The 12,238-nt window shown below is 50.3% G+C and overlaps 1 protein-coding gene across 1 annotated transcript in view; it reads left to right on the top strand.

Annotated features, from left to right (window-relative positions):
- The window catches only part of SMPD3 (sphingomyelin phosphodiesterase 3), a 103,471-nt gene that overhangs the window by 70,467 nt on the left and 20,766 nt on the right, over window positions 1-12,238 (top strand). The window contains exon 2 of the mRNA XM_078606592.1: window positions 9,197-10,871. Coding sequence (XP_078462718.1) covers window positions 9,504-10,871 — 1,368 coding nt within the window. The 5' untranslated portion in view covers window positions 9,197-9,503. The remainder of the gene's footprint in view (window positions 1-9,196; window positions 10,872-12,238) is intronic.

Below are 12,238 nucleotides of genomic sequence, written 5' to 3'. Positions count from 1 at the left end.
CACCTGTGACGATGATCTTGAACCGGTCCTGGGCCTCCTCCCCTAGGGCGACTCAGACTCAAATGAGTACTAGGTGCGGTGTGCAAACACAGCCACTCGGGAGACAAAGGCGGCCGGGCGTGGTGTTGGCCACCCACCCCCTCGTGTTGCTGTGCCGGCCTTCATAGGTGCTCGCTCGCTAACAGCACTTGCCCCAACAGTCTGTTAAAGGCTATACGGGGGATCTTTGTCTTTGTGTATGAGAGTTTGTACGTATCTAGATATATCTGGCCAGTCATCTCACCTGGGACTGTCCCGTGACCCTCCCAGCGAGCCTTCGACACTTCACGCTGCACCCAAAAGTGCACCCAGCCTGGCACGGGCGCTTGCGGTGACGTCACCGACGCTCGTTGGCAAAACGGTGGCCGTGCCGTTGGTTGTTTCTGCCGTACCCCGAAATCCGAGCCAATGAAACGGGCGTCCGCTTGCTTGTGAGAAGCGGCAGCTTCAAAGCAACACAAGAAAGGAATATCCCCCTCCCTGAGGAATATCCCAGATTTGCGGTGATGGGCGGGGGGGGCAGCGTTGCTGCGGGCATCGCTGGTCGTGCACGGTTCGCCCGAGGTTCTCATCTCTTGGGGTCGGCTATACGGTCACCACACGGCGCACGAGGGTTGCATGGGGGCGTGCATGCGTGCGTGCGCGTGCGTGCTCTGGACCTGTTTAGTCCACGTCAAAGTGTGCACAGCGGGGCAGCGTGCTTGCCATGGCAACGTTGGAAGGGCTGCCGCATTGTCAGACGTGGATGAAGTGGCCGATGCTTTCTTTTGAGGGCAGAGCTGACAAAGACCTTTGAACATCCACTCCAGGTGCTCTGTGACAGCTGAAAAGGTTTCCCGAGTATTTTCACGCGGGAATAATACCGGTGAGCCACGTTGCGAGTTGTTGAGTCTACTGAGCAGGCAAGTTAATTTAATTTCAAAGTGAAATTGAAAATTGTTCTTAGGGGCACGGAGATTCTGTGGCTGTTGGGAGAGAAATTCAGACCACGGAGGTAGCAGCAGAGATGGGACGACCTCCCATTGAGTAGAGGTTGGTTTTGCACCGTACGCAGTCGACCGTTCTAATTGAAGGTGCAGGGGAGGGACAATAAACTCTAACACTTATTTTTTGAATTTTATTTATGGGGATAACAGGATTATTTTGCTGTTATTTTCCGAAATATTCTCCGTTTTTTTCTTTGAACTTGCACAACGGATTCGTTATTGTAATGTAACCATTTGCAAACATCAGCCTCCACACAGAAGTGTAATTTTCAATATGTCGCCAGTCCCAAGGACATCCTTTAATGGAATGAAAAAAATTAATGGTCCCTGATGTTCTCAGGCTTGTGTGTGCGCTCTGGATTGGGGTGTAATAGGAGGGCTTCTGCCAATTGAAAAAAGGCTCATGGCATTCGTGACTTTCCCCCTTTTGATGAATATCTCAAATATTGTATCGGTTCAAATATTTTGGAGAAAAATGAAATTTCTCGTCGTGTGTGTGAATGTTCCAAAGGATTTATTTGCGGGAGTGAAGCAATGAGCGAGAGAGAGAGAGAGAGTGACAGCCCATGGTGGTCTAATTACCGCGGCAACAGACGGAGAAAATAAGTTCGCTCCGACGCGCTTTCCTGAATCTGTGCGGAGCCGCAATGCCACTTCTCCACGCGATTCGAGCCGCTCTGTAATGAGGTTGGATGATATAAATGATACCTTGTATAAAGGTGTCAGTTTTTGTACCAGTTGAAAGGGTAAAAACCTATTACTATATTTTGCCACTGGTAAAGGAGATCTCATAGTGTAAATGCTTACCCCGAGCTCTCAATACTCTGATAGTGCGCTGTCTTTGAGTTGTACGCTTTTGGCGTCATCTGGTCCAACACCAATGGAGACTAGGCTCTAAGAAAAGCTGTCTCGGGTGTGGACCAATCAACTTCAAGGACAGTGTGCATATCATTATCATCATCGGAGTTGTTTCTTTTTGTTTGCATTTTGACTGCTTGTGTTGTGGTTATTACAAACATGATGCCTTGTATAAAGGTGTCAGTTTTTGTACCAGTTGAAAGGGTAAAACCCTATTCCTGGAGGTTAGAAGTCGTGAGTTAACCAGGGAATTGACATTTCTCATCACCTGTTGGCAGCGCTGGACAAGTGTGCGGCGAGAGGCCAGTCACTGTCTGATTATTCGGCAATGGAACTTTTTTTTGCCCATTGATTATTATTTTCACTCGTTCATTCATCCTTTTCTGGTCACACGTTTTACGGAATACATTTTGCCTTCTCGCAATTTATCCCAGGTTTCCTTTGCGAAACAGATGTTTCTCTTAATGGGCTCTCACTTGCGTTTTCTTTATGACTCAATTATTTGTTTAAAAGGCCATTGAGAATAAAGAGGCGATTGAGAGTGAGCCGGTATTTTACAATGAAGAACTGGGTTACGAAAGCCAATAAAATACACGTGTTAAAAAAAAGGAAACCATCATCATGCAAGGTGCAAGTTTTAAGTAAAACAGACGAGCCTTAATACTAAACCTTAAGCAACATTTTCATTTCAGCAATATTAGATTTAAACATGGAACTTTAAAATTTCACGTAAGATGTATTATAAAATGAAACGAGGTATGGCTTAAAACCATTTACATTTATGTTGTCCAAGCAAAGCATCCAGTTGTGCATTAGAACTAACTCTGAAGAAATTGCTTGTAAATGGTCGTCAATTTTTCGATTTAAAGCTTTCGTGACTGCAGGGATTCATCTTCTTGGTTCTTTCGGCCACAACGCAAGCAGCCGTCCTCAGGTGAAGAGGACGGCTGCTTGCGTTGTGGCCGAAACGTCGTGAGAATTATTTTATTATGTTTTATTTTTATTATTTTATTACTTCCCTTCTACGTGACTTTACCGAAAGAACCAAGAAAATGTTCGTCAATGTTTGTGCGTAATAACAGTCCATAGGCTCCAACCAGATGTCTCTCACTTTTGCAGTGCCGCCTGTAGTAGCAATATTTATGAGTGTGTGTGTGTGTTTTTATATTGACCTATAACTGTAGGTAAGCATTGTACAAGTTAATTTTACGAGTGCCACTAACTTTTTACCACTTCCAGTAGTAATACTAATGATTATGGCTCATTATTATGAGAAATAGCTCAAATATTACCTTTATCAGGGTCCTGTGCCTCTTAAAACAACGTATAATTTTTTGTTATTTTAATTTGGCATTATCTGGCAAAACGTACAGTCGTGCAATGCCAGACATCCTGAGCGACCCGTCGCAGTGGCCTGTGCAATTCCCGCGGCCGCGTGGTTACACGCGAAAGTTTTCTGCGAGCCAGGCGATGCGATTGGCCTCCAATGGGACGACGCACCACTTTGGAGCCACGCGACACGAAACGCGCACCCCCTGCTTACGAACGTATCGTTCTTGTGCGACACAGACGCAGCAATGAAAGGGATTGTTTTTATTTCTCGTGACCGTGTAACATGCTCCTTCTACACGTTACACGCGGTGCTGTTATTGGTTTGAAATTCGGTCGTCCGGGCGTCATGGACTCGAGGTCATTTGGGGCCGTCCATAAATGACGTCACGCACCTAAGGGGGGGGGGTCAGACATTTGTGACGATGTGTGACGATGGGGGGGGGGTGGTGAGAAATGTGACGTCACATCAAAATGCGCAACTTTAAATAAATATAGACAACACGTTCTACTTAATTAAATATACTTTTTAATATATGTTTTCTCCTACAACATCAGAGTGCAGCGCCACATTAAATACGCACTACAATGACAATGGTTTAAAGCGATTTGAAGCATGTTTTATTTTTGGGGAGGGGAGGGGGGCAGAGCTTTGTGACGTCATATTTGAGGGGGGTCTGACTTTTGTGACGCCGTGTGACGAAGGGAGGGGGGGGTAAAAAGTCAAAAATCGCGTGACGTCATTTATGGACGGCCCCTTTGCTACCCGCTGTGACAATATTACCATTGACGTGTGTTGCGTAGAGCTAGTTTGCAATGCACGTAACCTAACTGCATATGCTCTACCCTGGCCATTGACCGAGCAACCCAACGTTCCTACCAGCTCCCTCCGCAGGAATGTGCTACCGCGATAGGCTGTCGGAGAGAGTTCTGTTTGTGAGCACCTCCTGGGGCCAGCATGGCACGTGAGCGAGTGGAGTGGCCAGCGCCACTCTGCTACGTACACACACACAAGACAAAGATCCCCCGTCTAGCCTTCGCAGACTGTTGGGGCAAGTGCTGTTAGCGAGCACCTATGAAGGCCGGCACGGCACACGAGGGGGGTGGGTGGCCAACACCACGCCAGGCCGCCTTTGTCTCCCTAGTGGCGATGTTTACACATCGCACCAGGTACTCGCTTGAGGCTGAGTCGACCTTAGGGGAGGTCTGCACACAAGCGCAGACGTGCAGAGTCGGTTAAGGACATCACACCGATCGCACAAAGAAAATGGGCATGCGGCTGTTTTATAGCAACGGTGACATTCTAGCATTGACAAAGCACCAAAGCCGAGGTCCAATCGGTTAAATGCCCCCCGGGCCTCCACTCAGCACAAGCGATGTATGTCCGTGCTGATTGGGCTATTGCGTCAAGTTGTATCGAGTAGGGCCATCTATGGCGTCATTCAATTAAATCGCAAAATTGTGGGAGCACGCTATTGATCGACGCGTTAAACAACGTGATGAATACTACGCACCCCGTGCGGTCCCGAGAGAGTGTAGCCGGATAGAGAGCGGCACGGCGCAATTCCGTGAAAACGAATCGGGTCGTCGTGCTGATTCTCTGTCGCCCGAGCTGAGCTCGCCACCCAGTCTCGATCAGTGACGTGCAGTGAGGTCAATGGCTGGGGAGGCACTGGCTGGTATCAGAGCCAGATTCACACACGGAGGGGGGCGTGGCCTCGTTGAGGGGGAGTGGCCTCGCTGAGGTGGGCGTGGTCTCACTGAGGGGGCGTGGCCTCACTGAGGGGCGTGTCCTCACGGAGGGAGGCGTGTCTGGAACGCCCCCCCCCCTCAGTGAGGCAGATGTGATAGCTGCCTCCCCTGGTGCTTTTTCCTTGCAGTTTCATGACGAGACCAGCGAGCCGAAATATCTTCATACACATCCGTGAAATAAGTTACCTGGAGTATTAAAGGCGATGACATGAAAGGAAGGGGTCTACAAACATTACATTGATGACATACTGAGATAGTAACAGGCACACGCTTATTGCCCTCGCTCCATCCAGGTTCTGAGGGGTTGCGCAATCAGAGGGGAGGCTGAGCTCGTCGCTGCCTCACCTCTCGTCTCTTCCTGTATTTGCAGCGGAGCTCTGCAAATTTGGTGATTTTGACTATAAAAAGTATTGGAATCGTACAGAAATGACATTTATAACACAGATCAGTGGAACAATCTTAATTTTTAGTTCATTATTTTTTACTTTTCGTAACAGCTATTTTCATTGGAGTATGACAGGTGAGGCTGTGCCTCCCCTGCCTCCCCTGACCGCATGTCCCTGGTCTCGATGTTATGGGGATCTTGAGCGCTGTGACTACCAACGTCGCTGCACTGCCGCAGGGGTTACCTGACCCAGTTTGGCTGTGTGTGAGGGTTTGTGTGAGGTGTGAGGTGTGCTGTGTGTGAGGTGTGAGGTGTGTGAGGGTTTGTGTGAGGTGTGAGGTGTGTGAGGTGTGGTGTGTGAGGTGTGAGGTGTGAGGTGTGTGAGGGTTTGTGTGAGGTGTGAGGTGTGAGGTGTGTGAGGGTTTGTGTGAGGTGTGAGGTGTGTGAGGTGTGGTGTGTGAGGTGTGAGGTGTGAGGGTTTGTGTGAGGTGTGAGGTGTGTGAGGGTTTGTGTGAGGTGTGAGTGTGCTGTGTGTGAGGTGTGAGGTGTGAGGTGTGTGAGGGTTTGTGTGAGGTGTGAGGTGTGTGAGGGTTTGTGTGAGGTGTGAGTGTGCTGTGTGTGAGGTGTGAGGTGTGCTGTGTGTGAGGGTTTGTGTGAGGTGTGAGTGTGCTGTGTGTGAGGTGTGAGGTGTGTGAGGGTTTGTGTGAGGTGTGAGTGTGCTGTGTGTGAGGTGTGAGGTGTGGTTTGTGTGAGGAGTGAGGTGTGAGGTGTGGTTTGTGTGAGGTGTGAGGTGTGCTGTGTGTGAGGGTACTCGAGGCGTGCTGTTAATTGTGCGTGCCTGACTGAATTGGGTGAACTCCCCCTGTTAAAATGAAGCCACCATGATGACTATGTAGTACTGACCTGCTCTCTGTTTTAAAATATGTGGATTTGAGGCGACGATCACTGTTGTACTATAAAGGACATGTATGTACGTAGAGAACCGTGAACCTAAATAATAATTTGCCGCTTCAGATAATCAATTCTATTATTTTTTTAAAGAATAAAAAGCATTCTCAAAAATATATTTTTTAGTTACACAATTCCAAATTTAGAATGGACCTCGCATTGTTTTGCAATCATTACATTTAAGTACAATATCACAATTCGTCCAAATATTTATACGCTAAAAACAGCCGATCATTATTGGTTCGAAGGCCTCGTCCCTGAAGGTTCAGAAACCGATTACTCATCCCGCGAAGCCATTAAATAACCGACGCAAGCACGGACTATTTGACGCCAAGGGCACAAGATCTATCAGCCACTGTGCCGACACCCACAGGTGGCAAGATGTTAAACTACCTCTCCCGGTGTATCGGAGGTCGTGAGTTCGATCGCGACCCTGACGGCTGTATGTTTGGAGTTGTTTGCACGTTCTCCACGTGGTCGCGTGGATTTTTCTCCGGGTCCTCCGGTTTTTCCCTCCACGTTTTATAAACATGCGTTTAGAGTATTTGGCTGCTATAAATGTCCACATGGTGAGCCACTTTGTTGACCTATCATTTGTGGCCAGGTTGCTTCTGAAAAGAACTAAATAGCTCAGGTAAAATCGAAAAATAGTTAAGTTTACACTATGAGACCTCCTTTACCAGTGGCAAAACATAGTAATAGGTTTTTACCCTTTAAACTGGTACAAAACTGACACCTTTATACAAGGCATCATTTTTTTAAATAACCACAACACAAGTAGTCAAAATGCAAACAAAAGAAACAACTCTGATAATGATAGTGTAAATGCTTACCCAGAGCTCTCAATACTCTGATAGTGCACTGTTTTTGAGTTGTACGCCTTTTGGTGTCATCTGGTCCAACACCAATGGAGACTAGGCTCTAAGGAAAGCTGTCTCGGGTGTGGACCAATCAACTTCAAGGACAGTGCATATTATTATCATTATCAGAGTTGTTTCTTTTTGTTTGCATTTTGACTACTTGTGTTGTGGTTATTGCAAACATGATGCCTTGTATAAAAGTGTCAGTTTTGTACCAGTTTAAAGGGTATAAACCTACTACTATAGTTAAGTTTAGTAATAGTTTACAGGTGGAGCATACCGACAGAGCGCGTGCCACCACCGCTGCCAAATCGGCCCATGACCTTGCACATTCACTCTGCACTGCACCAGCAACAACAGGCAGCCTTTCATTGTCGAAATTAATGAGTGGAAAAATATTTTTTTGTAAAAATTGTAATTACCGTGCTGTGCGCATAAAAGCATTTTGAGTTGCTTTTAATCATCATGTAATATTTTCCTGACTTTTTTGGTATACAGGGTGACCCAAAAAAAACGGGCCCCAACTCTAATTAGGCCCCGTTTCTTAGTGTTTTGTCCGAATGAAATGAAACTTTGGTCATAACTAGTTTATTATATTCAAAACATCAAATCAAAACACTAGGGTCTTTGGCCTTTTTTTCTCCGTTCTACAGCATGTGTTCTAGATGGCCTCCATTTAGCCCCGTGCATTTCTTGAGGCGCAGCACGAAGTTGTCCATGACGTTCTTACAGACTGAATTGGTAATGGCTCTCATCTCCTCCCTGATGGTTTCCTTGAGTTCCGTGATGGTTCTGGGTTTCCCTGCGTAGACTCTGTCCTTAAGATATCCCCAAAGAAAAAAATCTGGGGGGCTTAGGTCCGGGCTCTGGGGTGCCCACTCAAAATCAGTCTTGAGACTGATCACTCGGCCTCCGAAGTTCTCTTTCAGCCAATCTCGGGACAGGTTTGAGGTGTGAGAACTTGCTCCGTCTTGCTGGAACCAGAACTTGCTCATGAGCGACGGGTAGAGGGTCTGGAGCTCACTCTTGAAGGTTTTGAGGACCTCCACATACCGCTCCTTGGTGACTGTCACTGCTGTGCCAGATTCTTCGATGAAGATTGGTCCGATGATGCCTCTGGCCGAGATTGCAGCCCACACCGTGCACTTAGGAGAGTGCAAGGGCTTGGTGGCTACTTCATTGGGTCTGGAGGACCCCCAGAAGACATTTGTCTTGGAGTTCGCCTTTCCGTCAAGATGGAAGTGGGCTTTATCTGAGGTCCAAAGGAGGTTAAGGAAACTTGGTGTCTCCTCGATCTTCTCGAGCATCTTGACTGCCATAGCGCTCCTCTGCTTCTTGTCTGAGGCTGTAAGGGTCTGCAGCGTCTGTATTTTGTATGGGTAAGCCCTGATATCGTTCACCAGCACTCTCCTGCAAGTCTCACGGGACATACCGAGGGACTGACTTCGCTTACGCACAGAGCGTTTCGGACTCTGCTGGAGAGACTCTCTCACACTTTCGACCAGCTCGGCTGTTCGCTTCTTGGGACGTCCCGAGTGGCTTGGACGGTTCTCACTGGCAGCGTTGAGGTTCTCCACGGTCCCATACTTCTCGAAGTGGGCCACCCAGTTCTGAATTCTGCTTTTGGATGGAGCCTTTTCACATTCGAACTGACGCATGAAACTGTCCTGGGTTTTCTTAAACGAGCCTGTCTTGTAGTAAAATTTAACACAGTGTATTCTTTGTCCCAGCTCCCACTGGGGTCTTGGTGTACTCACGGTCGTTGATTCTGCCATGTTCTGTAAAATAAGGGCAATCGGTGAATAAATAAAGGAGATATCACATAAAGTGTACACGGGGCCCGTTTTTTTTGGGTCACCCTGTATACTGGAGTATTTAAACTTGTTTTCTTCTGAAAATGCAAGTAGCAAATATGCTGCACCTGCCATTCTTGGCATGCAATGGTTTGATCAACGATGCGTGAACTCTGTTGGCCTGCACTTAGGATGACCGGGTGGTGTTTGTGATGAGCCCGCTTCACGTTTTGCCTTCTTCTTCAGTGTGACTGAGCTTCTAGAGACTGCTGACTCAGGACCAGAGGAGACTCCCGGAGGATAGATACCAGGAGCAAGGAGGTAGACCCTGAGCAGGAGGAGGAGGAAAAAGAGACAACAGGAGAGGAAACACCAAGAGAAGAGGGCACTCGCAGCTCAGCACAAAGTCTGCAAGCAATGACGGCCCTCCGGCTTCACTCCGTGTGCCCGGGAAGCCTCCCCCACTTCTACTGACGAAAGCGCAACTCGGCATGTGAAGCCACCGGCAGCGGCAGCAGCAGCGGCAGCGGCGGCGGCGGCGGCGCCCGGGAGCATGGCGCTGCACACGTCGCCCTTCCCCAACGCGTTCCTGCGCGCGGCGCACGCGGCGGCCTGGCTGCTCATCGTGCCGTGCTACTGGCTGTGCGACCGCCTGCTCGCCGCACTCATCTCCGGCACCTGCGAGCGGCGGCGACGGCGCGACGGTGCCGCCGGCGTCGGCGCCGGCGGCGACGACGCGCGCTGCCCTCGCTTCCTCTTCGCCGTCGTGGTGGCGGCGCCTCTCTACCTGGCGCTGCTGGCCGCCTCGCTGCCACTGGCGCTGCTCGGCTTCGCGGCGTGGGCCCCGCTGCAGCTGGCGCGCCGCGCCTACGCCTACGCCGGCCGCCCGGACCCGGCGCTGTCGGCGGCGGCGGCCCGCGCCCGCCTCGAGTCGCGGCCGCTCGCGTCCGGCCGCAGCTTCGCCTTCGCCACGGCCAACGTGCGCCTCCCGCCCGACTCGCTGGCGCGCGTCGGCAACCTGTCGGACACGCAGTGGCGCGCCCGGGAGATCGGGCGCAGGGTGCGCACGGGCGCCAGCCGCCCGCAGATCAAGATCTACGTCGACTCGCCCACCAACACGTCCATCAGCGCGGCGAGCTGGAGCAGCCTCCTGGTGGTGTCCTCGCAGGGCGGCGGCGCCGACTCGGCCGGCCCCTCGCCCGCCGTCAGCCTGCGGAGGGCCTGCGCGATGGACGGCGGGCCCCGGGGACGCGCGGCGGTGGACTCGGCGAGCCCGTCCCCGGCGATCGGGCACCGGGAGCGGGCGGACGCGGAGCGCGACGGCTCTGCGTGCGTCGACCTCTCGGGGATCCAGCTCGTGCTGGCCGAGCCACCCGCGGGGCCGGAGGCCGACGGCAAGAAGACGGTGACGTACGGCGAGGAGCAGCAGCCGCAGCAGCGGGGAGGCGGAGGAGGAGGAGGAGGAGCGATGACGCAGGATAGCCGCGCGTCCTCCAAGGAGTCTCTCTCGCAGCCTCCACGGTCGCCCGACTGGGCCAGCACGGACGCGAGCGGGTGGCCCACGCGCTTCGTGTACAAGCCCTCGGTGATGAAGAAGAGCTCCATGCGCAGGAAGAAGCCCACAGACGAGCCCTTCGACTACGAGATCTCCTCGTTCTTCCCGGCCAACCTGGACTTCCTGTGCCTCCAGGAGGTGTTCGACAAGCGGGCGGCCGAGAAGCTTCGGACGCAGCTGCAGGCGTACTTCCAGTACGTGCTGTACGACGTCGGCGTGTACGGGTTTCACGGCTGCTCCTTCAAGTTCTTCAACAGTGGCCTCTTCTTCGCCAGCTGCTACCCCATCCTGGACGCCGACTTCAGGTGCTTCCCCAACGCCAAGGGCGCCGATGTTTTCGTGTCCAAGGGAGCTCTCTTCGTGAAGGTGAGACGTGGGGAGAGAGAGGGGGAAAAAAGCTAAATCGGAAGCGTTTTGCGTCGTTGTATTCGGAGGCTTCTGCGGTTGGTTTTGTCATTGAGTTTGGAGAGGAGTTTTGGTCACGCTCTGGAATTAATTCACTCTCCAGGAAGTGCTCAGTTTTAATGAAAATTGCTGCCAGATGGAGAGAATGTTTATGCAGCCTCACGAATATTCACGTTGTGGTGGTGTGTACTGCGTTGCCGATTGATTGTTCACCGCGATGAAGTGAGTTTTGTACGACAGTTTTACCCGTTACCTGTTCACTCATTGGGACTACAGACAGCAGGCACGATCAAGCTGGTATATATTTATATATCAGGCAAGAGGATGACCAGACTAGACAACTGCAATTAACAAAAGAAATACACGCTTCATTTTGCTTCGACAAACATACTAAAAGACAAAGATGCCTCTGAGCTAGCATTACACTCTGTTGGGACAATTGCTGTTCGAGTGAGTCGCAGCTATTAAAGTGGGCACGTCAGTGGCGTGGGTAACACCAGGAGTGGCCAACGTAGTCTCTCCTCGTTGCCGAAGAAGTTCACACAACAATGGTCATAGAGTCACAGACACCCACTGTCGACAGTGACCTGGATAGACCAGTAATCGCACCTCCAATATTAGCGTGGTGGTTGGCTACGTACGGTGCGAAAAAAAATTCAACATACAAACAGATGGGACATGTACACAGAATAGAATGCACACTTGTATTGTTTTAAATACACACGTGCATGTATACATATCTCTGTCACTCGGCTGCAACGACCGCGCGAGGCATGCGTTCCACGACAAGCCACTGTGCGCGCAGTGAACGCGGAAAAAAAGAAAAAAAATCGAGAGGCGTGGAAACTTTCAAATGTTAAATAAACCTCATGGTGCATTTGCATCACAGTGTGAAGCAGCGGCGGCGTTTGCAAGTTCATTGAAAATGCACGCGCGCTTAACTAGAGCCGTGACAACGAGACACTTGTAATTAATAGCGTGATGTGTTCACGGCTTTTTTTCGCGAGCCTGTTTATTAACCGCTGATTCATGAAACCAGTTGTGACAGCACGCTGTCAAATATTTTTTGCAATAGCTGCAAATGTATTCGCACACTAAACGTCACATTCCTATCCAAATATTAAGGCAATTGACAAAGTAACCACAGGCCTGTCGCATTAGGCTTCTGGCTTGTTGTATTCCAGCTGATGTCCAATTTCAATAGAGTCTGTAGATTTCCAAAAAAGAAACCAAACTTCCAACCTGTATTCCCAGGCATCCATACCTAAGACAGAGCATGTGATGAGATGCATCAAACCCTACCGTGGACGAGGGGCAATTGAAGGGAC

The sequence above is a fragment of the Lampetra planeri genome, chromosome 26 (genome assembly GCF_965212315.1).
Source record: "Lampetra planeri chromosome 26, kcLamPlan1.2.h2, whole genome shotgun sequence".
Classification (NCBI taxonomy): Eukaryota; Metazoa; Chordata; class Hyperoartia; order Petromyzontiformes; family Petromyzontidae; genus Lampetra; species Lampetra planeri.
This window is presented reverse-complemented; position numbering and strand designations above follow the sequence as displayed.